Consider the following 23702-nt stretch of genomic DNA (forward strand, 5'->3'; position numbering starts at 1 on the left):
CGCTTGGACGGTTTGGGCGAGGACGTTTGTTGGAGGGACCGCCCCGCTCCAACAGGTTGGCTTTGGCTTCATTTGGGGTGAATCCCTTAGCCTTTTGGTCGCTTTTGCGCACATCTGCCTCATTGCGCAACTTCACGATCAAGTCTTCAAAGGTCATCTGCTTTCGCTTGTGCTTGAGATAACTCTTGAAGTCCTTCCAACTTGGAGGGAGTTTGTCAATGATCGTGCACCTTAGGAACTTATCGGGCAAGGTCATCCCTTCAGCCACTAAGGAGTGGATGATCATTTGGAGCTCTTGGACTTGCTCCATGATGGGTCGAGAGTCGACCATCTTGTAGTCCATAAACTTGGATGCTACAACCTGTACAGTCCCTGCAGCATTGTCTATGCTATATTTCTTCTCTAGGCTCTCCCACATTTGTTTAGATGTGGTTACATTGGAGTATACATTATAGAGGCTATCATCTAATGCACTTAAAATAAAGTTTTTACATAGATAATCCCCTTTTCTCCAAGCCTCATAGTCCGCCATGACTTCGAGCCTAGTCTCTTGGTCGCTTGGCGCGGGCGGCTCGTTCTCCGTGAGGAAGTTGGCGACGCCCAATGTTGTCAAGTAGAACAACATCTTTTGGTACCACCTCTTGAAGTCTGATCCTCCAAACTTGGGTGGTTTCTCGGCCGGAGGCATCATTCTTAGTTCCAAAGGTGCCGCAGTTGGTCCTTGGAAGGAACCAATTCCGTTGCCCCCGAAGGAGCCAACAACGTGGTTGGGCATAGAGCCCCCACCATTCACGTTAGGCATAGAGCCCGCCATGAACGTACTATCCCCGAAGGGACTAGCACTCGCATGAGACCCGAAGGCCCCAGCATTCGTGTGAGGCCCGAAGACCCCAGCACTCGATCCATTAAAGGATCCGAAGGAACCACTAAAAGTGGAACCAACCGATCCACTCGAGGTGGATCCACCAGTGAGCCCAAGGGGGTTAACGAACTCCCAAGGGGTTGTTGATGAAGAGGGATAGCGCCCGGGAGTGGGCATCATCGTTGGAATCGACGACGTGTTGACCGGTCCAGTGGTCGCCATGGTGGAAGGAATGGCGGCGGTGGTGGCGACAATAGTGATGTTAGATTCCATCGACATCTCCAGCAAAGGTGTTTAAGTTTCGAAATTATTAAGTTCAGTTTAAAAGGTCCAAATCCCTTCAAAGGCAAGTTATCTCGTCTTGTGATTGTTGGTTTCTGGGGATTACAAGAGATAACAGAACCGGGCGTAATACAACCCAAAAGAAAGGAAAAGAATGAACTGAACTTTAGAAAGTACAACGTAGAATCGAAACTACTAAACCAGTATGATTAGCCGAGTCGAGGAGGCCTCTTCCCGCAAGACGAGATACGCCCCGGTAGTGCTCTTCGGTTTGGCGTGTCGTCCCCAAAGGTAAAACGGCTACGTCTCTATTGATGCAGCACCGCAATCAGTAGAGCTTATGATGCAGAATGCTTGTATGTGTGTCCTAATGCAGTGGTATGGCTAGCCTATTTATAGGCCAAGCCGTGTGTGGAGCGTGTTGATTTCTCACGTGGCAGTCGTGACTGTGCCTCGCTTGACGACGTGTCAAGCCACTTGGATTGCTGACTCGGCGGTGGTCTAAAAAGAATAGTTTGGGCCAAGCACCAAGCCCAAAGACCAATTGCCAAGATCCAAGTCCAAGTCCAAGTCCAAGTCCAAGTCCAAGATCGAGATCGAGATCGGGATCATGATCGGGCCCGAGGCCCGCGGCCCGCGGCCGCGAGCGCGAGCGCGAGCGTGAGCACGAGCACGGGCACGGGCACGGGCACGGGCTCGGGCTCGGGCGGGCGGCGGCGCGCGCGTGTGCGCGCGTGTGGGCTCTTTCACCCATCTTGGTCCACTATAATTATTAAGTAACATAAAGTCACTTAATTTAAACACATTAAAAGATGTGTTAATCCTCCAATGTGGGATAATTAACACTAGTTAATTATTCCCTAAGCTCCAACTCCAAGCTTTAATTAAAAGCTAATTATGCCCAACTTTAATCCACTATTTCTCACTCACCGGAAATCGGATTTGAGAAAGTGAATATACTACATTTATCTACGTAAAATGTAGATCGACGCTATGTCATTTAATTTCACAAAATTAAATGTCTCGTCACATTTATTATGTGGTCAAAATCCATTGACCGGGCATATTTATTACCATGATTTCTACAATCCCCGACGTCGGTTACAGGCGTGTGGCTGGAGTGTGCCACCCGTGTGTGGAGCGTGTGGATTTCTCACGTGGCAGCCGTGACTGTGCCTCGCTTGACGACGTGTCAAGCCACTTGGATTGCTGACTCGGCGGTAGTCTAAAAAGAATAGTTTGGGTCAAGCACCAAGCCCAAAGACCAATTGCCAAGATCCAAGTCCCAAGATCGAGATCGAGATCGGGATCGGGATCAGGCCCGGGATCGAGGCCCGAGGCCCGCGGCCGCGAGCACGAGCACGGGCACGGGAAAGCGGCGGCGCGCGCGTGTGCGCGCGTGTGGGCTCTTTCACCCATCTTGGTCCACTATAATTATTAAGTAACATAAAGTCACTTAATTTATACACATTAAAAGATGTGCTAATCCTCCAATGTGGGATAATTAATACTAGTTAATTATTCCCTAAGCTCCAACTCCAAGCTTTAATTAAAAGCTAATTATGCCCAACTTTAATCCACTATTTCTCACTCACCGGAAATCGAATTTGAGAAAGTGAATATACTACATTTATCTACGTAAAATGTAGATCGACGCTATGTCATTTAATTTCACAAAATTAAATGTCTCGTCACATTTATTATGTGGTCAAAATCCATTGACCGGGCATATTTATTACCATGATTTCTACAGTCCGTGCCAGCGGCGCGGACGGCGGTGGCGACGGACGCCCCCGCTGCGCATGCTCTCACATTCTCATTACATTTCAAACTCAATTTCATTCTAATGTCTTATATTTGAAATCAATTTTTCCTACAATGCATGAAAAATCACACGAAGGAGCAAGCTGATCAGAGTTAAAATTGCTGTTCTTCATCATCTCTTTGATTCTAAAATCAAAACTAGCCAAAATATCAAAATCCATGCCTCATGGTTGAACAACATTAAGATGATCATCAATAGGCTTTTTTTGTATATAAACACGTACTTTATACGTTTAAAAAGCTTGTTTTTGTTTTGTGATGTTCCTGAATTAAAAATGCTATGTTCCAGGTGGGGTTTTTTCTTTTTTTTCTAGACCACGATTATCATTTCTCGATTGTACTGGATTTTTTTTTATTCCGACTTTGGGAGAGACGCATGACCCTCATGCGTCTCCTTTTAACGAAACGCATGACGGAGATGCGTCTTTCATAGAGACGCATGAGGGTCATGAGTCTCTCAATTTTTTTGATTTTTTTTGAACGACGCATGAGTATCATGCGTCTTAGGGAGAGACGCATGAGGCTCATGCGTCTCTAATTTACTCATGAGGCTCATGCGTCTCTAATTTATTGAAAAACTTTATTTACCAACTTCTCCAGCCAGCTCCAGAAATATATGATCTCCAGCCAGCTCCAGAAATGAAGGAATCTCGAATCACCTCTCTAGCTTTACCCATCTCATCACCATCATCATCATTTTGCTGCTTCTTCTCCGACTCCTCTTTTCTGGCCTCCATCATTTTTGCATCTCTTCCATTATGAGATTGATTATCATTTATATAGATCAATATATGCATTGTATGTAATCTTATTTGGTGGGTCAAGTTAGAGATGATTCAGTGAAACGTGTCTTCACCGCCACAAAACATGCATATCAACTCTGCTTCATCTTACACGTTGTGTGAAATAATAAAATTATTATTCAGTCTCTATTTCTAATGTACACTTATCTATATTTGCATAATTCCAATACTGCTCTTGATATTTTGGAGCAATAACCTGGAATCAAATTAGAGACGCATGAGCCTCATGCGTCTCTCCCTAAGACGCATGACGCTCATGCGCCTTTAAAAAAATCAAAAAAAATTGAGAGACGCATGTCCTTCATGCGTCTCTATGGAAGACGCATCTTCGTCATGCGTTTCATTAAAAGGAGACGCATGAGGGTCATGCGTCTCTCCCAAAGCCGGAATAAGAAGAAAGTCCAGTACAATCGAGGAATGATAATCGTGGTCTAAAACAAAAAAAGAAAAAACCCGTTCCAAGTGTGACATATGTTGGAAAAAAAACGTGTAAATTGATGGAAACTTTTGATATGGCCAATCCTTTGGCTTTCCATCTCTTGTAACCACCTTTTGCATAATGGTTTGCTTAATGGTGGATTATGATCAAGACCTTCCATGTCCTCTTTTGTGCCTATATAAGGCATGTGGATTTGAGAGATGTGTACACACACACAAAACACTCTATCTTCTCTCTAGCTCTCAAGCATTCTAGTTAGCTTTTTAGGAGCATTGTCTAGCTCGATTCTCGGAACTCCATCAAGTTCGCCGGTGCCTAGCGGGTTTGAGGTGCTTCTACACGCTAGGAGGAAGTCGTTTTATCTTTGGGGGCAATACGTCATTCCGTGAGCACTAGCCGGGGCGTAATTTGTCTTGCGGAAAGAGGGCTTTCCTCGACTCGACTTATAAATTTGGTTTGCTTTATTTCCATTGTAATTTTCATTCCTCTTTTTGTTGCAAAGTTTCCTTTCGATTGTAATAGTTAGAGTACCGCCTGTACACGGCTTGGGAATTTCTTCCCATTATTTCTAACAGACGCATGACAAATTAGTGTACTCTTCTAAGACAGGATTATACCAATTGAAGTTGGAGGAAACATGAGCTCCAAAGCTGGAATGAAGAAACGAACAATACCAATGTTCATGGGCTATGAAATAGTTAATTCCTTGAGATCTACTCTCTTGAGAATTGTGTTTATCGTTTGTCATTTGACAAGCAAGACCAATTTTGACTTGGTAGTAATAATTGGGATGCTTGTGGTGTTGAATATACCAATGCACATATGGTTCGATATAATTGTGTACTTATTGTTGGAGACGATATTGTGCAAATTATTTGAATGTGTTCTTATAAACAACAATGATCACGAGGTGGTCGCAATGGTCTCCGACATGAACCATGGTAACAATCCAAATGAATGGTTTGTTGATATGGGTGCCACATGTCATGTGTGCTCCGAGAGAAGTGTTTTTTCTACCTACAAATCTGTTGGAGGTAGAAAAGTACGTATGGGAAACCAAGCCTCTTCTAAGGTGGTTGGTGTGGGTAATGTGTTCCTAAAATTAGGATCTGGAAAAGTTCTTACCCTTAAGGATGTACTGCATGTCCCAGACATCCAAAATAATTTGGTGTCAGGCTCACTTCTAGTAAATCATGGATTTTCACTAGATTTTGAGTGTGAAAAGGTTTTATTGACCAAGTATGGAAAGTTCATAGGTGAAGGCCACCAAGTGAATGGACTTTTTGAGCTGAATGTTACGGTCATTCACCGTGGAAAAGGAATAAGCAATAAGGAAGATGACACGTTCTCTTATTTGCTTGAGAGCTCTGATTTATGGCATAATAGATTGGGACATGTAAATCTAAATGCTATAAAAAGACTAGTAAATCTTAATTTACTAAAAGTAGATAAGTTTAACTCACAAGAAAGATGTGAAGTGTGTGTTGAAGCCAAAATGGCTAAACTGCCGTTCCATTCGGTAGAGCGAAGCACAAAACCTCTTGAATTGATCCATACAGACGTATGTGATTTAAAATTTGTGCAAACAAGATGTGGTAAAAAATATTTCATCACATTTATAGATGATTGCACAAGGTATTGTTACCTTTACTTATTAAGAAGTAAAGATGAGGCAATTGAAGCGTTCAAAGACTTCAAAAATGAAGCTGAAAATCAACTTAATTGTCGAATTAAGTGTGTTCGAAGTGATAGAGGTGGTGAGTATGTAGCTCCGTTTGCATAATTATGTTATGCAAGTGGTATAATTCACCAAACAACGGCTCTATATTCTCCCCAGTCAAATGGAGTTGCTGAACGAAAAAATCGAACACTTAAAGAGATGATGAATGCTCTGTTGATTAATTCTGGTTTATCCCAGAACATGTGGGGGGGGCTGTGTTAACAGCGAATCATATCCTGAACAAAATTCCACTAAAAAATAGGGATGTGACTCCTTATGAGTTGTGGAAAGGGAAGAAACCTTCGTATTCATACCTCAAAGTGTGGGGGTGTTTAGCGAAGGTAGAAGTGCCACCTCCGAGACAAGTTGCAATAGGCCCTAAAACAGTCGATTGCATCTTTATTGGCCATGCACTTAATAGTAGTGTCTATCGTTTCCTAGTCCATAGATCAGTTGTGCCTGGCGTGGCTGAAGGAACAACGATTGAGTCAAGGAATGCTATATTCTTTGAGAATGTTTACCCTTGCAAGAGGCAAGAGGATCGTTCTAGTGAAAGAATTATGGATGAATCCACTAGTTCTAATCCTCCAAAAAGGACGAGGTCAAGTCTTGAGGATGTTGAACCAAGACGTGGTAAAAGAGTTAAAGTTGCTAAAACATTTGGTCCCCACTTCATAACTTTTATGTTGGATGACGAACCAAAGTCATTGGCGGAAGCTCTGTCTGGCCCAGATGCAGCGTGGTGGCAAGAAGCTATCAACAGTGAAATTGAATCCATCATGAGAAATAACACTTGGGTGTTAGTAGACTTGCCTGAAGGCTGTAAGGCTTTAGGGTGCAAGTGGATTCTGAAAGGAAATATAAGTCCGATGGTACTATAGATAAGTACAAAGCTCGCCTAGTTGTCCAAGACTTTAAGCAGAAAGAAGGGCATGACTTTTTTGATACCTATTCACATGTTACGAGAATCACTTCCATTCGGGTGCTTCTTGCGATTGCTGCTTTGCACAATCTCGATATTCACCAAATGGATGTGAAAACTGCGTTTCTGAATGGTGATCTGGAAGAAGAAATATATATGGAACAACCCGAAGGGTTTGTTGTGCCTGGGCAAGAGCGTAAAGTATGCAAACTGGTAAAGTCATTATATGGGTTGAAGCAAGCACCATTACAATGGCATTTAAAATTTGACAACGTGATGTTGGCAAATGGATTCACTATCAATGAGTGCGATAAGTGTGTTTACATTAAGAACACAGATAACGGTTTTGTTATTGTGTATCTTTATGTAGATGATATGTTGATTACGGGCAGCAATAGTGCCATTATCAACGAAACCAAAAACATGTTGAAGAGAAATTTCGACATGAAAGATATGGGTTTAGCTGATGTGATTCTCGAAATCAAAATTAAAAGGAATCATGAGGGAATTGCTCTGACACAATCTTATTATATTGAGAAAGTGCTAAAGAAATTTCACTCGTTCGATTGTGAGCCAGCTAAGACTCCATTGGAACCCAACGTGCATTTGAGTAAGCACACGGGTGAGCCTATAGCTCAAGAAGAATATGCAAAGATCATAGGGAGTTTGATGTTTATCACAAACTGCACCCGACCAGATCTTGCGTGTACGGTGAATAAGCTGAGCCGATTTACGAGCAACCCAAGCAAGGAACATTGGAAAGCTTTGCGTAGGATTTTGAGATACTTGAAGTATACTCTTAACTTTGAGCTGCAGTACACAAGATATCCCCAAGTACTTGAAGGGTACTGTGATGCAAATTGGATCTCTGATTCAAAAGACTCGTTCTCGACGAGTGGTTATGTGTTCACTGTAGGGGGTGGTGCTGTTTCGTGGAAGTCGACGAAACAAACGTGTATAGCTCGATCCACCATGGAATCTGAGTTTATCGCATTGGATAAAGCAGGGGAAGAAGCCGAGTGGCTCAGAAATTTCCTAGAATGTATTCCATGTTGGAAGAAGCCAGTGCCGACAGTAGTGATATACTGTGATAGCCAAGCAGCTATAGGGAGAGCACATAGTGGCTTATACAACGGTAAGTCTCGACATATTCGTCGGCGACATAATACCGTCAGACAATTGATCACAATTGGTGTTATCACAGTTGACTATGTAAGGTCAGTTGATAACTTAACGGATCCGTTAACAAAAGGTTTAAACCGTGATCAAATGCATAAATTGCTAAAAGAATGGGACTGAAAACCACATCTTAAAAGATGATTATAGTGGTAACCCAACCATACGATTGGAGATCTCATGGGCTTGGTTCAATGGGAAAACGAAGCTATATGAATCTAGTTGTAACACTCGGAAGATTTTTAATCTTCGCCCATTCTTTAGAAAGCATTGAGTGTTGTAACCTGCATGTGGTAAGAGGCTAAGTTTTGACTTTTAATGATTCTTAAAAACCTCGAGGAGGTGGGTATTGCAGGATACCTGGAAAAGAATCACCTATGTAAGTGAAGAAGTGTGGGCTGCTTCAGCATGTGAATCACTTATGAATCCAAAATGGTGTTCCATGGCCAGTAAAGGACACAAACGTGAGAACTGATGAGTTTGTAAATAATATTGTGTCAATATTATTGTCTCGGTATACACCAAAGAGGAATGGTTCAAGGCATCACGTCCACCAGGCCGCCGGTATACCCGATAGTGTTGACTATGGAAAGTTCAAAGCCCCAAGCTACTATTCCAAATGCAATATTGTTTCTCGAGAATTGAGCATAGAGTCTGCATGCATGCATTTGTGTCTGGTGTTGGTTTGAGCTAGCAGCGCTCTAACCAATGTGGGGGATTGTTGAAAAACAAACGTGTAAATTGATGGAAACTTTTGATATGGCCAATCCTTTGGCTTTCCATCTCTTGTAACCACCTTTTGCATAATGGTTTGCTTAATGGTGAATTATGATCAGGACCTTCCATGTCCTCTTTTGTGCCTATATAAGGCATGTGGATTTGAGAGATGTGTACACACAAACAAAACATTCTATCTTCTCTCTAGCTCTCAAGCATTCTAGTTAGCTTTTTTAGGAGCATTGTCTAGCTCGATTCTCGGAACTCCATCAAGTTCGCCGGTGCCTAGCGGGTTTGAGGTGCTTCTACACGTTAGGAGGAAGTCGTTTTATCTTTGGGGGCAATACGCCATTCCGTGAGCACTAGCCAGGGCGTAATTTGTCTTGCGGAAAGAGGGCTTTCCTCGACTCGACTTATAAATTTGGTTTGCTTTATTTCCATTGTAATTTTCATTCCTCTTTTTGTTGCAAAGTTTCCTTTCGATTGTAATAGTTAGAGTACCGCCTGTACACGGCTTGGGAATTTCTTCCCATTATTTCTAATAGTCGCAAGACAAATTAGTGTACTCTTCTAAGACAGGATTATACCAATTGAAGTTGGAGGAAACATGAGCTCCAAAGCTGGAATGAAGAAACGAACAATACCAATGTTCATGGGCTACGAAATGGTTAATTCCTTGAGATCTACTCTCTTGAGAATTGTGTTTATCGTTTGTCATTTGACAAGCAAGACCAATTTTGACTTGGTAGTAATAATTGGGATGCTTGTGGTGTTGAATATACATACCAATGCACATATGGTTCGATATAATTGTGTACTTATTGTTGGAGACGATATTGTGTAAATTATTTGAACGTGTTCTTATAAACAACAATGATCACGAGGTGGTCGCAATGGTCTCCGACGTGAACCATGGTAACAATCCAAATGAATGGTTTGTTGATACGGGTGCCACATGTCATGTGTGCTCCGAGAGAAGCGTTTTTTCTACCTACAAATCTGTTGGAGGTAGAAAAGTACGTATGTGAAACCAAGCCTCTTCTAAGGTGGTTGGTGTGGGTAATGTGTTCCTAAAATTAGGATCTGGAAAAGTTCTTACCCTTAAGGATGTACTGCATGTCCCAGACATCCGAAATAATTTGGTGTCAGGCTCACTTCTAGTAAATCATGGATTTTCACTAGATTTTGAGTGTGAAAAGGTTTTATTGACCAAGTATGGAAAGTTCATAGGTGAAGGCCACCTAGTGAATGGACTTTTTGAGCTGAATGATACGGTCATTCACCGTGGAAAAGAATAAGCAATAAGGAAGATAACACGTTCTCTTATTTGCTTGAGAGCTCTGATTTATGGCATAATAGATTGGGACATGTAAATCTAAATGCTATAAAAAGACTAGTAAATCTTAATTTACTAAAAGTAGATAAGTTTAACTCACAAGAAAGATGTGAAGTGTGTGTTGAAGCCAAAATGACTAAACTGCCGTTCCATTCGGTAGAGCGAAGCACAAAACCTCTTGAATTGATCCATACAGACGTATGTGATTTAAAATTTGTGCAAACAAAAGGTGGTAAAAAATATTTCATCACATTTATAGATGATTGCACAAGGTATTGTTACCTTTACTTATTAAGAAGTAAAGATGAGGCAATTGAAGCGTTCAAAGACTTCAAAAATGAAGCTGAAAATCAACTTAATTGTCGAATTAAGTGTGTTCGAAGTGATAGAGGTGGTGAGTATGTAGCTCCATTTGCAGAATTATGTCATGCAAGTGGTATAATTCACCAAACAACGGCTCCATATTATCCCCAGTCAAATGGAGTTGCTGAACGAAAAAATCGAACACTTAAAGAGATGATGAATGCTCTGTTGATTAACCTGTTAGATTATTTTAGTTAGAATGAAAAAGGGTTAATTATGACTAATTATTTTATAATTATCCATCCAATATTGAGTTGTAGAATTGAATATTATGAATCAAACACATTATATATTTAATCTCGAGATACAATTTTGCAAACCGAACACCCCCTAGAGTCCAAAATTAATTTTACAATTGAAAAGTAATAAATTAGTACTCCCTCCGTCTACCATTAAATGTTCATTTTTCCTTTTTACTATATTTGGCAAGTGGACTCTGCATTCTACTAACTCATTTTCACTCACATTTTATTATAAAACCAATATATAAAAGTAGACGTCACATTCCACTAACTTTTTCTAACCACTTTACTTTATAAAGTCGAACAATATTTTAAAATTTATGCCAGTCAAATATAAGACATTTAATCATAGACAGATGGGGTACAAAATATTTCTTTTTTTTAGTTTTTTGTTAAAGTATAACTTTTTTACATTATTATGAACCTCATTAACACCATTTCTATTATCATTTCTTTCATTTTTCTTATTTTACTTATTTTACCAATCGTAAATTGATACATATGCTCGATCAAAAGGTTATACTCTTACATTCTAGGGACTGGAAATATATTTATTAATATTAAAAAAAATCTTCAAAATTTTAAGAGTGAATTCTGATCTTAAATGGAGTAATATTTTTTGTCCATATTTGTCGGTTTTGCCAGTGGAATTGCTTATATTGAAATGTAAGCATTGGCTATTTTGTATATTTAGCTAATATTGATAGAATACTCCACAAATATTTATATTATATAGGATATTAAAAAATATGGAGTACTAAATCAAATCAAATCAAATTCTAACCACTATAACAATAATATAAAATAAAGCTAAATTAATACTTTCGAACTAAAATAAATATATAGGTTCGTATCAATTTATGTTACATGTGATAATCGAGAAGATTATATCGCACAGAAACCACAATTAACTCTATAGCCGCTACCACCTGTTTGAAGAAATAGCATACTCTTACAAAGCTAGCAGTCAGCTCTTGTTTGAAAAAGTCCTGCATGTCAAATTCAAATTCAACGCTTTTAAATGCACACATTTAAATATCTGAAGCACAATTCAGACATGCACATGAGATGAAATAGTGTACCTCGTTATGGGTTTACTGAGCTTATTATCATGCACACTCCCATCTGTCAATAAATTACTGTTGGGGGAATCTACGATCGCTCTAAGACCCTGAAAAGACCGTAAAATTAATCGTACATATCATCGTAGACTTGTGATCAAATGAGAAACACATTACAAGAACTGCGAACCATATCAGTTCGTTTATTCATTAATATCAGTTGGCAACAGATTTAGAGGAGAACAGATGAGAGGTACCATGAGATTTTGCATTGAATTTCCAGGAAGTTTCAATTGATCCTGCACCAAACCATTGAAAATAATTAGTTAATAAAAGCAGGTTGCTAACGACTAAACTTTACGGGGCTATCACTCAAGATAAGGAGACGAAATGTGGATGCTCTGTTCCGGGTTAAGAAATATAACCCCACTGTGATGTAAGAAAATTACGATGATTAAGGGTTTTAAAGCCTAGCAGGACAAGTGAGTTCTTCCTAATGAAGAAATGGCCCAAACTAGTTTAAATATAAAGAAATCTAGAAACAATGTAAGCTAAAATGGCATATAAAAAGTTTCCTGGCACTGCAAAGCAAGATTGGTTTTTAAATAAAATGTGCCTCAAATATTTTTATCCCCTCAAGAGGTGTACCTTGAAATTAAAAAGTTAAAAAAAATGGTATTATATTGAAAACCTAAGCATGATTCACCAGAGAATATCTAAATAGATTAAATGATTTTTATCACAAATAAAAGAGAAAATAAAATGCAGGAAAAGGAAAATAACCAACCTGAATCCTTTCGGGCATGGCCATCCTTTTACCATTAACAATGCTACACAGGTACATTACCCCAGCATTTGCAAACTCCTGTAAACAGCAAGAATGAGCAAGTATTAAGTGCTGCAGAAGCAACTTGCAGAAAAAGAAAATAAAGAGGAGAGTAATATCAGTTCAAAAAAGGAGTTCACCTGCTTGTCTTCTAGTGAATGTAGTTTACCATCCTGCAACAGAACATACGGGATAAGAATTGAAAGGGGAGGTACCAATTCAAAAGAAATACAAATTGCAGCGTTTGTGAACCAAGTACATAAATATGGTGAAGCAGCATCCTAGACAAAGTTTCAAGCCTTAAAACGTGTGATACAGCAACCTAACGTCAATAGTCTTGCAAGAACGAAACCAAGGTGCTAGAATGTATGACAGATGGAAGAATCAGATTTTTAGTGTTATATTCAAAGAGGTGCAAAGTGATAGCTCGAATACATGACTCATCTATTGCACAAGAGGACACTCAAATAGAAAACAAACAAAAGTTTTAGCGGAAGTTTCAAGTTTCGACTCAAAAAAGTATGAACTCAATAGATAAACACATTTACAAGTGTGGAAACGTCAACATTTCTTGTACTGGGAACAAAATTGAGAGCCAGAATTAACTGTGTATTAAAATAATCACATATACTCCAACGACTATGCTCTCTTTCTACTTGTCCATATGCTCTCTTTCTACTTGTCCATGTTATCGTCTTAATTGTTTATACAAGACACATTAACAAACATTTATATGAGCATGCTGCAGCCTATTGAAACCAAACTGCAGAAACATATAAATAAATAATTTGACAAAATGAAAACTAACCAAACCGGAAACAATCTGATGCAAATCATTCAAATCAAAGCCAATTTGAGAGAGATCAGCTTGCGCATCAGAAACCTGTTTCAAGAGTTCAAAATATATTGGTAATTGATTATACATTCTTTAGATTGCTAGTTAAGGAAATACAAAAAGAACTCAGCAATGCAATTGCATGTACCTCATTCCTAATTAATTTAGAAATCTCTATTTGCTCATCAATTTTTCCGTCCAAGTTCTCAATTCTTTGAGTCAAGTGCCTTTTTGCGGCCTGCTCGCGAACCATATAGAAAATCAATCACATAGATATTACATAGGTTAAATAGTCAGATAACCAAGGTTGTAGATGATATAATGTTTTGAGTTCATGTCAAATAATTACTATAAAAGTCTAAAACATGCTAAAACATTAAGGCATGTAACTACTCTTACAATCTTGCTTTTACCAGTCATCATGGAATAGTAACAGATTTCGGTAAAGGCATAAGCAGACACCATAAACTTTTTGCCACACTCATCACGAAAATGGAGGTATTAAGGAAAAGAAAACATGATGGTCCAATAAATACCAGTCTTATAGCTTATACTTACAGCAAGAGCATCAGAGACGTGATCCAAGTGTTTTGTCAAGTTTGAAACAGCATTTGCCATATTCTGCTTTGATACATACATCAGGTCTGAGAAGGAATAACCCTGGCATTTTGAAAATGGAGAGCCAAAGGGATCGTGTCACAAAAAAGAGAATCAGTTTCTGAAAAAGACATGCAGGCAGCAGAAAACACAAAAGAGAATAGCCTTTAAATGTGGAACCTCCTAGCCTAGGCACATAAATGAATGTAATATATCCCTAACCTTCCACCACATGCACCCATAACCCAAAGCTCCAACAGCAGCAGCTGGAACAATTAGAGATGTTAAGTTACCTACAACAATGAGATCAAGAGTCATAACTTGCACAGTAATTAGCCGTCCGACATATGCTCTTGGACAAACACAAGGTACTGACTCTGGGTAGAGCTCCCATTTAGAACAGTAATCTGCCTAGATGAGGCTAGCTGGCGAACCTCCATTGCTAATCGACGGACCTGAAAATGAGCTAACCATATATCAAAGCTGAAGGGCACATCCTTTTGAAATACCCACAGGCATTACACTTAACATATTGTGCCCAGATCATTTTAACAGTAATCTAACAAGTGCACCGAGATCCTTACAAGAAAAGGGACAATGAGAAACTCAATATTTTGCTGGATGTAACACAAGGCAAAACCCAAAATCCAAAAGCCATTTGAACATCCTAAAAGGAGGACAAGTACTTCTACACAAACATGTGAAAGACGATGGTATCATAGTTCTACAGATAACTTGGATAAATGACAGCCATCAAGATCCATTAGTTTTTCAATCATTGATTATTTGCTAAACTATCATTGACAATTATTGTACAGAATAAGTAGGCAGTTGACTAAGTTACCACGACATATTATTCAATACTAAGGTCTATAACAGTAACATGAAGATGATAATTACTCCCTCCGTCCCATTCAAGATGTCCACCTTTCCTTTTAGTTTGTCTCACTCAAGATGTCCACTTTCAATATTTAGAAATAAATCTCTCTCTTTTCTCTCCTCATTAAAATATTCAACTATTTTTTTCTCTCTACTTACTCCACCTAACAACTCTTCCTAAAATCATGTGCCACTCAAGAATGTAGACATCTTGAGTGGGATGGAGGGAGAATTAAATAACACTAAGGTCTATAATACCAACATGAAGATGATAATTGAAATATAAGAACAAACCTGGCTAGCAATGGCATCAGAATAATCTGATTCCCCCTCCGACTCGCCTGATTTCTCCATGCCTTTAACCAAATTCTAGCAAATATCCGGGAAATATTTTGAAATTAATCAAGAAACACATATTTTGAACTAAATAAACATTGCAGCTGAAGAAATTTCTCTTAACAAGGGTTTAAAAAGTATCAAGCAGTCATGAGACCACTACATCAACTGAGAATTACTCGAACTTAATGTCATATTCAGTTACTATACTAGTCCATTTATTTCGAGAATAAGAAATCACTTTCTCTGAGATTATGTTAACATAGCGCCTATTCTCTGAGAGATATTTCACCCCGATTGAATATCGGGGTAGCAGAAAAAACATACTCTATACGTCCCTTAAAAATATGAACTTTTGAAGGGGCACAGATTTTAATGAACAATTGGTAAAGTTCATAATTTTAAGGGACGGGCTAAAATGATTGAAATATTGTTAGTGAAAATGAGTTCCACCTCTTTCCTAAATTACAAAATTCATAATTTAGGGAAGAACTAAAAAGGAAATAGTTCATGGAGTATTTTTAGGGATGGAGGAGTACTAAATTTGACATTCCTTTGGACCAAACTAACTAAGATATCTATCTACAATGCAAAGCAACTCTCCTCACAGCTGGTAACAGAAGCCACACTGTATTAAGATTTCGAATACAGCTAGAAAAATTGAAATTAAAGAAGATAATATGAATAAAATTCGAAACGAATGGAGATGGAAAATTCAATACCTGCAACTCAGCCAATACATCTGACAGTTTCCCATTCTTTAACAATATGGTTCCAGTGTAACCTAATCACACAAGAAAAAACCAAAGAAAAAATTGCCTCTTTTCTAATATCGATCTACAAGAAATAACTAAAAATAAAAGGAAAAAAAGCAATAAATTACCAGCTCCGGCAATTAGAACGATCCTTGATAGTCCAAATCCTGCTTGCGTGGCCATGGCGGAGCCCTAAGAAATTGATCTATTATGATGTAAAGATCTATATATAAATATTCAAGTAGTTTTCCTGCCAAAACCAGTTTTACAGTGTGTCGTGTAATTGTTGAATTTAATACTTGTGTTTTAACTAAGATAAAATCTCTAATTAATTGTAATGTTATTATCGGGCTGATCAGTTGTGTTGGCCCAATTCTTATTGGCATCAGTCCACTAGGTGTGGCCCATTCACGATTTCATTCCTTTAAGGAGAGAGAAAAAGCCCAAGAAAACTCTCCATCTCTATTTCTCACATTTACCGCGATTTACAGCCGGCCACGCTCTGTCTCCATTCCTCCTTCGACCTTCTCCATAAAGAATTATTCAAACTCCACATCGATTGCGAAAAATTGGTAAGAATTTTTTATGTATATCCTATTCCTCGAATTGAAAGATTAAATTAGGAGAAAGTAGTTGTTTAATTGAGCTGGCGAAGGGGGGCGAGAATTTATGATTTGAATTGGGGGTACTTCATTATAATTGGCTTTATGTAATGCTCAAAGGTAGAATATGTTGTGAATTTATAACTTGAATTGTGGGTATTTCGTAGTAATTTGGGACTTCTCCAAATATTATGAGCCTCAATTGGGATTGAATTATGTGATGCTCAAAATTGTCTGCAAGGTTCATGACTATAAAATTGTTCAATAGTTCAAGCTGTGACTTCTCCAATATTCATGACTGTAAAATTGTTCAAGAGTTCATGACTATAAATTCCTGCAATGCCTAAATTGTAACACATCAACTTTTTTTTCTCTCTACTCACCTGGCTTAAATGGCAACTAACATAATTTTTCCCAAAACCTGATTTTTGTATATTGATAGATTGTTGGGTTTGCTATATTTTCTTAATTTGATTTGGAATTGCTTTTTAACATGGATGTGAATAAATTCTAATCTTGAGCTAAAATTGATAGAGTTGTGCTATTAACTGTTGATGAAACACTAAGATTGCTAGTTTCTTTTGTAATTTCATTAGGAATGATCGTACGAAATTGAAGATGTTATATCTGTAGGAAATTAAACATATTTAACTGCCTAGATGTTGATGTAAAAGGTTATGGTTTGATTCTGCATAAATTTAGATATAGGTAATTGTTATGTTTGCCATTGATTTCGTTTTTCTGCCGTATCTCTTATGTGCTCTGCTTCGAATTTCGATGTATAAGCAATCTACGTGATGCTTTCATTGTGGTACTGAATGTTATGTAGGTTATAACTGCAATGGCAACTGAACAGACTCCAACTGAGAATCCCTCATCCATAGCTTCTACCCCAGCTGCAGCTTCATGCCGGAAGAAGAAGAGCGAAAGTGGAACTTTCCTAGAAGATGTGAAAGATCACATTGATGAATTCATCCATGCTTCAATGGACGAACACAAAACTTGCTTCCAAAAGACAATCAAGAAGGTTGCTTAAAGTCCTGTTTTAACATTTACATTTCCAGGAATTTGATTTCTCTTTTCATTATGTAATACTCTATTTGGCACACTTCATGGTCTTTTAGATGTTCGGGATGTCAAAAGCTGTTGCAGAGAAGAACTCTGAGGCCAAGGAAATTGAAAGTTCTTTGGCTCTTCGAACGACTGTTGCTGAGTAAGGTGTATTCTGCCCTGCTTTGACATGAACTTAATGGATATATTTAGTTGTTGTCAAAATGTTTTAGATATGTGGAATAAGTCATCTTTGAGACTGATACTTGGAAGTTGTTATTAAACGTGTATGCTAATAAAGTTGAACTTAACGTGAATCTTGTACTTGGCAACCTTGAGCCCAGACAATTCAACAATATTATTCCATGTGCTTCCAATACATGAATCTGGCTGCCTTTGAAATACTACAGACAAAACTCCAGTTGAGGGGAAGGGGATTAGAAGTTCCGGCCGAAGTGTAGTTATTTCTACTGAATCCATGTCTAGCATTCTAACTCATCCTACTATGCTTTCACTCATGGCCGGTATAGTGTAGCACCATTGATGATTCATAGAACAATTTTGCACTTTAGTAGAAACACTCTCAACCATCGCTGCCTTCCTTCAATATTTTTGACATCCTAGTATATAAATAATTATCCCAGCCTGATCATATACTTGGGTCATCTTCAAAAAAACATGTTGCAATTGTTAGAGCAAAAAATTATATTCAGTTAATACTGTTGTAATATGCTTTACTCTCTATAACATCTGGCATCTCTGTTCTCTTACTCTTGAATGGAAAGAATTACCACAAAAACAGGAAAGGTAAAGATATCTAAAGCAGCCAATCATGAATGTAGAATTTCCCATCTCATAAGATTCATAATGAAAAGCAAAAATAAAAGAAAAATTGAAGCCTAGAACATAGCAGTAGTAATTAAATTATGCAGCTTTTGCAGTACTGGGTAGGGAAATGCAGGGATTAAACTCATTTTTTGATTCAGTTCCCTTGCTGTTGCCTTCATGGTTCTGGCTGCCGCAGCCTGAAGCCTCTCTAGTAATTATCTCATGTAACTGCAAAAATTCTTGAACCTAAAACATGTCAGCCAACAATATTAAACAGGCCACTCCTTGCTTTATTGAGAGAGATAGATAGATGGAGTGTTGGTTTCCCACTCCGGCTGGGTATTCTGTACCCAGCTCCTGTTGGAGTTGAAATCGTTCATCTCCTGATGCGGATCAAGGTTGTTGAAAAGGTCATGGGAATCCGTTGAGTTTTTTAGAGAGGGAAAAGGATATGGATTGTAACAGATGAAGTGAATGAATGAGGAAGAAGTGAAGATGAGGTTGTAATTATAGAATTTTCGGATTAATAAAAAAAATGAAAAATCCTACCCTTTTTTTGGCAGGTCTCACCACCTACAACAGGCGTCCTGAGTGGACGCACCTGTTCTGGTGCCCCTCCCATAGCCCCAGACCCATCGCCGCCCCTCCCCATTCCCGGCCCAGGCACCTACAATGGAGAGGGACGCGCTGCACGGCTCCCCCATTCTTTCATTGTAAATTCTCTAATAGTTATTTAAGGTCCAATAGTTATATTTTAGTGGTGTTTTGGTAGTTACTTAAACAGTTAAACTCATTATGTGGCTTCCTCATTCTTGCACTGTAAATGTTCTAATAGTTATTTATGATCCAATAATTATATTTTTGTGGTGCTTGCTGGGATATAGTTACCTAAACATTTAAACCCATTCTCTATTCACTTAGTTCACTTATTCAATATACTACTGTACTGGTATATTTAATAGTTACCAACATTATTTAGGTGAAATTCATTCTCTATTTATAATATTACAATATTTTTTTATTAAAACTTGCATCACATTCATTGAGACTTATTTTTAATAAGAGCAAGGAGCAGATTTGATATTCCATCCGTTCCACTGTAGTAGAGTCATTTTGTCATTTTGATACGTTCCATAGTAGTGGAGTTATTTCCCTTTTCATTAAAAGTTAATATATTTCTTCTCACTTACTTTACTCTCTTACTTCAACCTTTTTCGTTTCACGCTTTATTATTCTTTTATTTAACTCACTTAACACAATTTATCTTAAATCACGTGCCAAAAAGAAATGTATCCACTGCTATGAAACGGAGGGAGTATAAAATAAAATCCACATCCATCGATCCATGACATTGTTATTCTGGAACTAGAAAAATACCACGGTGGTAGATTTGTGAAAAGCTAATAAGTTAGAACATTTCAGTATACGTCCACAGTTATATATCACATACTATTACTATTGGGTGGGTTATATTGCTAACTCATCCTTAAATTGATAACTACAACTAAATGATAGACATTTTATCTCCAAATCAAACTTCATGATCCTTTAATTTCGAGTATCAATATACTAAACAAAAAATGTCAATTAGGGTATTTACGTCAATTAACAACAAATTAGTTATAACTAACTTTTACAAAATATCTCCCAATTTTAAATGCATATAACTATTTTAATTTAAATTATTTTTTCACATAACATATATCAAATTAAAGATAATTTTATAAGTATTCTAATGAGATCTCACTTGCATATGTTTCGATGTCAAAATTTGAAGAAAAAAAAATCTTAAATTTTTGAATTTTTCGTGAAGCAGTTAATGTCAATGTACTTATCTTAATATGTCAACATAATGCATATAAAATGTCAATTCAGAATTGTGTTGACATATTCAATGCGTCGTATTGATATGTTTAATATACTATTTTGCCATTTTGATCCAAAACTCTAAATTTGGTAAATATTCTTTGCTTTTTAAATTTAAATAATAATAAAATGAATTTACACATGGGAAATTATAGACCACTCGATCTCTAAAGATTCTTTGATCTCTAATTAATTGTAGAACAATTTAAGGGGAGTTAGCAATTGATCACACCCCTTGTTACTATTATTGTAAAATATATACTACTATTAAATATTTTATTTTATTTATTTTTTAATAATAGATATCATACTTATACTAATTTATTTTACTAATATTTTATTAAAAATATAATTATATAAAAATAAAACTCAAATTCTATTATTTTTTTCATTTATTTTAAATCTCACGTTGAATCAAAGTAAAAACATTAATTTATGAATTGGGTGAGTAGTTTTTTAAAGATCTTAGCATTCTTCTTCTTTTAAAATCATCATGTCATTCTCCGGAAACACGTTGATGGTGGAATAAAGTAAAAAATATTTCATATTATTATTTAGAACTTGGAACATAGGTTATCAATCAATTTGAACTAAAAAAAGTCTTAAGAAATTTAAACACCTAATAATTTCAAAGTTTAGATAAACATTAGATCTACAGTAGTATCTAGTAGATTATGGTCCCTCGAATTAATTATCGGCGAAATTTTGATCCGATAAGCTTTTGATAAACATGATTATGTATATTGTTAATGAATCACATCAACATTGCTTCAAGATAGACAACCAATTTCGGTATTAGAAAAAAGAAAATGAAATAAATGAGGCCCCCATTTTTTCAATCTAGTTAATAAGTCTATTACTACTAGATTATGAAAGCCTCAACTTGGAATAATGCGCACTTATATTATTATTATATTATTATAAAAGCCTCTTTCAACATAATTTTCACTGTATATCCTTATCACACCTGATATAATTAATTGTAATCAATTATTATTGACTTATAATTGAGAATACAAGACATCTTTTATTACCTAACTCGCCTTTTGCTGCAGTTGGATACTTGGATATATAGATATCACATACTCCTATCCTATGTGGTTTTTGTTACGTTAAATGGCCTTCTTAGACCATCTTCAACCATACCCCAAAAATGAGTTTTGGTGTAGAAATCTTCTCCAACCATACACCAAACTCAAACATATTTTTTGGTGTTTTTTGTGAAACAACACCAAATATAGTGTTACTGTAAATATTTTCTAAGATAAAAACTCAAAAATGGTGTATATTTTTAATTTGGTATAAATGGTTGGAGTAAAACTACATTTTAGTGTGACATATACTCAAAAATGGGTTTGAGTTTGGTGTAAATGGTTGGAAATGACCTTAATATCTTGTATTGAAAATTATGTTATAAGTACCACAGAAAACCTCTGTTTTGAACCAATTCCATATTTTACTGTAAAATCAGTTAGGTAAATTACAATAATATTTATGTAATTATAAGTATAATGAGTTAGCATGTGGGGTATCAGTTAGTAATAAAAAAGGATATTCGACTATTCGTCTATAGAACCATGCACTTTGGTCAAATTTTGGTATTTTCCACGAACTTTAAAATTGGTCTAAAATATCACAAACTTTATATTTTGTTTGTTATTTTCCATGGCAGGTCAATCATCATATCCAACCAACCTCCGTTCATTTTTTATCCTACTTGGGACTACTAAACCAACATGATATTCCACGTAGTTTTTATCTTACTTGTCACGAACTTAAAAAGTAATCTAAAATATCATAAACATTTCACGGTTGCCCACGTATAATAAGATTTTTGCCAAAGATAACTTATTTGGGATGTCATGGTAAATAACTAACAAAATGTAAAATTTGTGATATTTTAGATCAATTTTAAAATTCATGGAAAATACCAAAATTTGATCAAAGTTTATGATTTTAAGGACCAATATCTATAATAAAAATACCTAAAAGTGAAAATGAGACCTAAACATAAAAATGATAAAGGATCTTTGGTTGAAAAAAAAAAGAGATAGGATCTCGTGTGAAATCGACGTTAATTTTCTTCAACCACAAAAGGAAATTACCATCCTTTCGATCAAAGGGAGGTAGAAAATATAAAGCAAAAGTAAAGAGGAAAAATAGGACAAAACAACCTAAAACAAAGATAGTATAGAAAACTGATCAAAAAGATGATTCTTATCTAAATCAGAATAAGAACCAAACATGACAGCGCAGCTACAAAAGGGCTAGTGTCACAACCTTCTTCTAAGACTTTAATACTAGCACTAATTTTCGAAACTATATTTAATTTATATAATTGGAAAACTATAATCGGTTAATTAGCTAATTGTATCACGTAGTACTCGAGTTGGTTGTCAAATTTTACACAAGGTTCACTAACTCATGCAATCAATGAGGATGCTTGTGTAATCCAACACATTGCAATAATATATAGTAAAATGATTGTAAACAACATTTTAAAACTGTTGTCATAGCCTTATCTCATAAATTTATTAAATTTTATTTGTTCTTGATCATACACAGATACACTTGACCACAGTTCGAAATGCATATATAATTTTATTCAATTATTGCACACAGAAGTACGTGGCGTTTTATTTTATATTTCATCTGTCGTCATTAATTAACTTTAAGTTGATTCGGCTTGGGTTTTTAATAAATGTAATTGACAGTGGATAGTAAGAAGTAGTTTGGTGGAAAGATAAATAAATAAAATATGATAAAACTATATATTTTAAGTATTTTTTGGTCCTATTTTAATATACTAGCATTAGTGTGATATGTGGACCATTACCAAAATTACTAAAGGAAACGAGACAATTATTTGTAGACTGATGGAAGAAAGAAACTTAGGACAATTAATCATGGATAAATGGAGTATTACTATCTAAGTATTAGCTAATTCATAGTAGGTGTACCACAGATTTGCACTCACTTCGTTTCCTTATTAATTAAGTCGTTTCTTTTCAACAAGAAAGATTAAGAAAGATATGTGTAGTGTGTTAAGTGAATGGAGAATAAACTAGAAGAGAATAAAGTAAGAGATAAAATAAATTAGGAAAAAGAGGTAGATGTTTTAGTTACTCCCTCCGTCCCTTAAATTTTGTCACACTTTAATTGGACACGAGTTTTAAGAAATGTAATGCCAAGTGAGTTGAAAAAGTTAGTGAAGAGTGGGTCATACTTTTATAAATTAGTTTTATAATAAAATGTGAGTTGAAATGGGTTAGTGAAATATGAGGTTCACTGCAAAAAATAGTAAAAAGTGAAATGTGATAAATTTTGTGGGACGGACGGAAATAAAAAAATGTGACAAAATATAAGGGACGAAAGGAGTAT

The 23702-nt window shown here is 36.6% G+C and overlaps 2 protein-coding genes across 2 annotated transcripts; one reads left to right on the plus strand and one right to left on the minus strand.

Annotated features, from left to right (window-relative positions):
• Nucleotides 1-11481: 11481 nt before the first annotated feature.
• Nucleotides 11482-16240, minus strand: LOC121785351. Its single transcript, XM_042183734.1, has 13 exons — nucleotides 16104-16240; nucleotides 15943-16004; nucleotides 15179-15253; nucleotides 14382-14460; nucleotides 14228-14298; nucleotides 13967-14068; nucleotides 13557-13646; nucleotides 13382-13456; nucleotides 12714-12746; nucleotides 12535-12612; nucleotides 12005-12046; nucleotides 11769-11857; nucleotides 11482-11675 (listed from the first exon to the last, which is right to left on the minus strand). The coding sequence occupies exons 1-13, from the start codon at nucleotides 16156-16158 to the stop codon at nucleotides 11654-11656; spliced, it is 873 nt and encodes a 290-aa protein (XP_042039668.1). The 5' UTR covers nucleotides 16159-16240; the 3' UTR covers nucleotides 11482-11653.
• A 186-nt stretch (nucleotides 16241-16426) lies between these two features.
• Nucleotides 16427-17944, plus strand: LOC121784961. Its single transcript, XM_042183250.1, has 3 exons — nucleotides 16427-16547; nucleotides 17407-17604; nucleotides 17702-17944. Exons 2-3 carry the CDS (start codon nucleotides 17419-17421, stop codon nucleotides 17792-17794), a joined length of 279 nt encoding a protein of 92 aa, XP_042039184.1. The 5' UTR covers nucleotides 16427-16547; nucleotides 17407-17418; the 3' UTR covers nucleotides 17795-17944.
• Nucleotides 17945-23702: the final 5758 nt, after the last annotated feature.

This window comes from Salvia splendens, chromosome 21, assembly GCF_004379255.2.
Source record: "Salvia splendens isolate huo1 chromosome 21, SspV2, whole genome shotgun sequence".
NCBI classification, from domain to species: domain Eukaryota; kingdom Viridiplantae; phylum Streptophyta; class Magnoliopsida; order Lamiales; family Lamiaceae; genus Salvia; species Salvia splendens.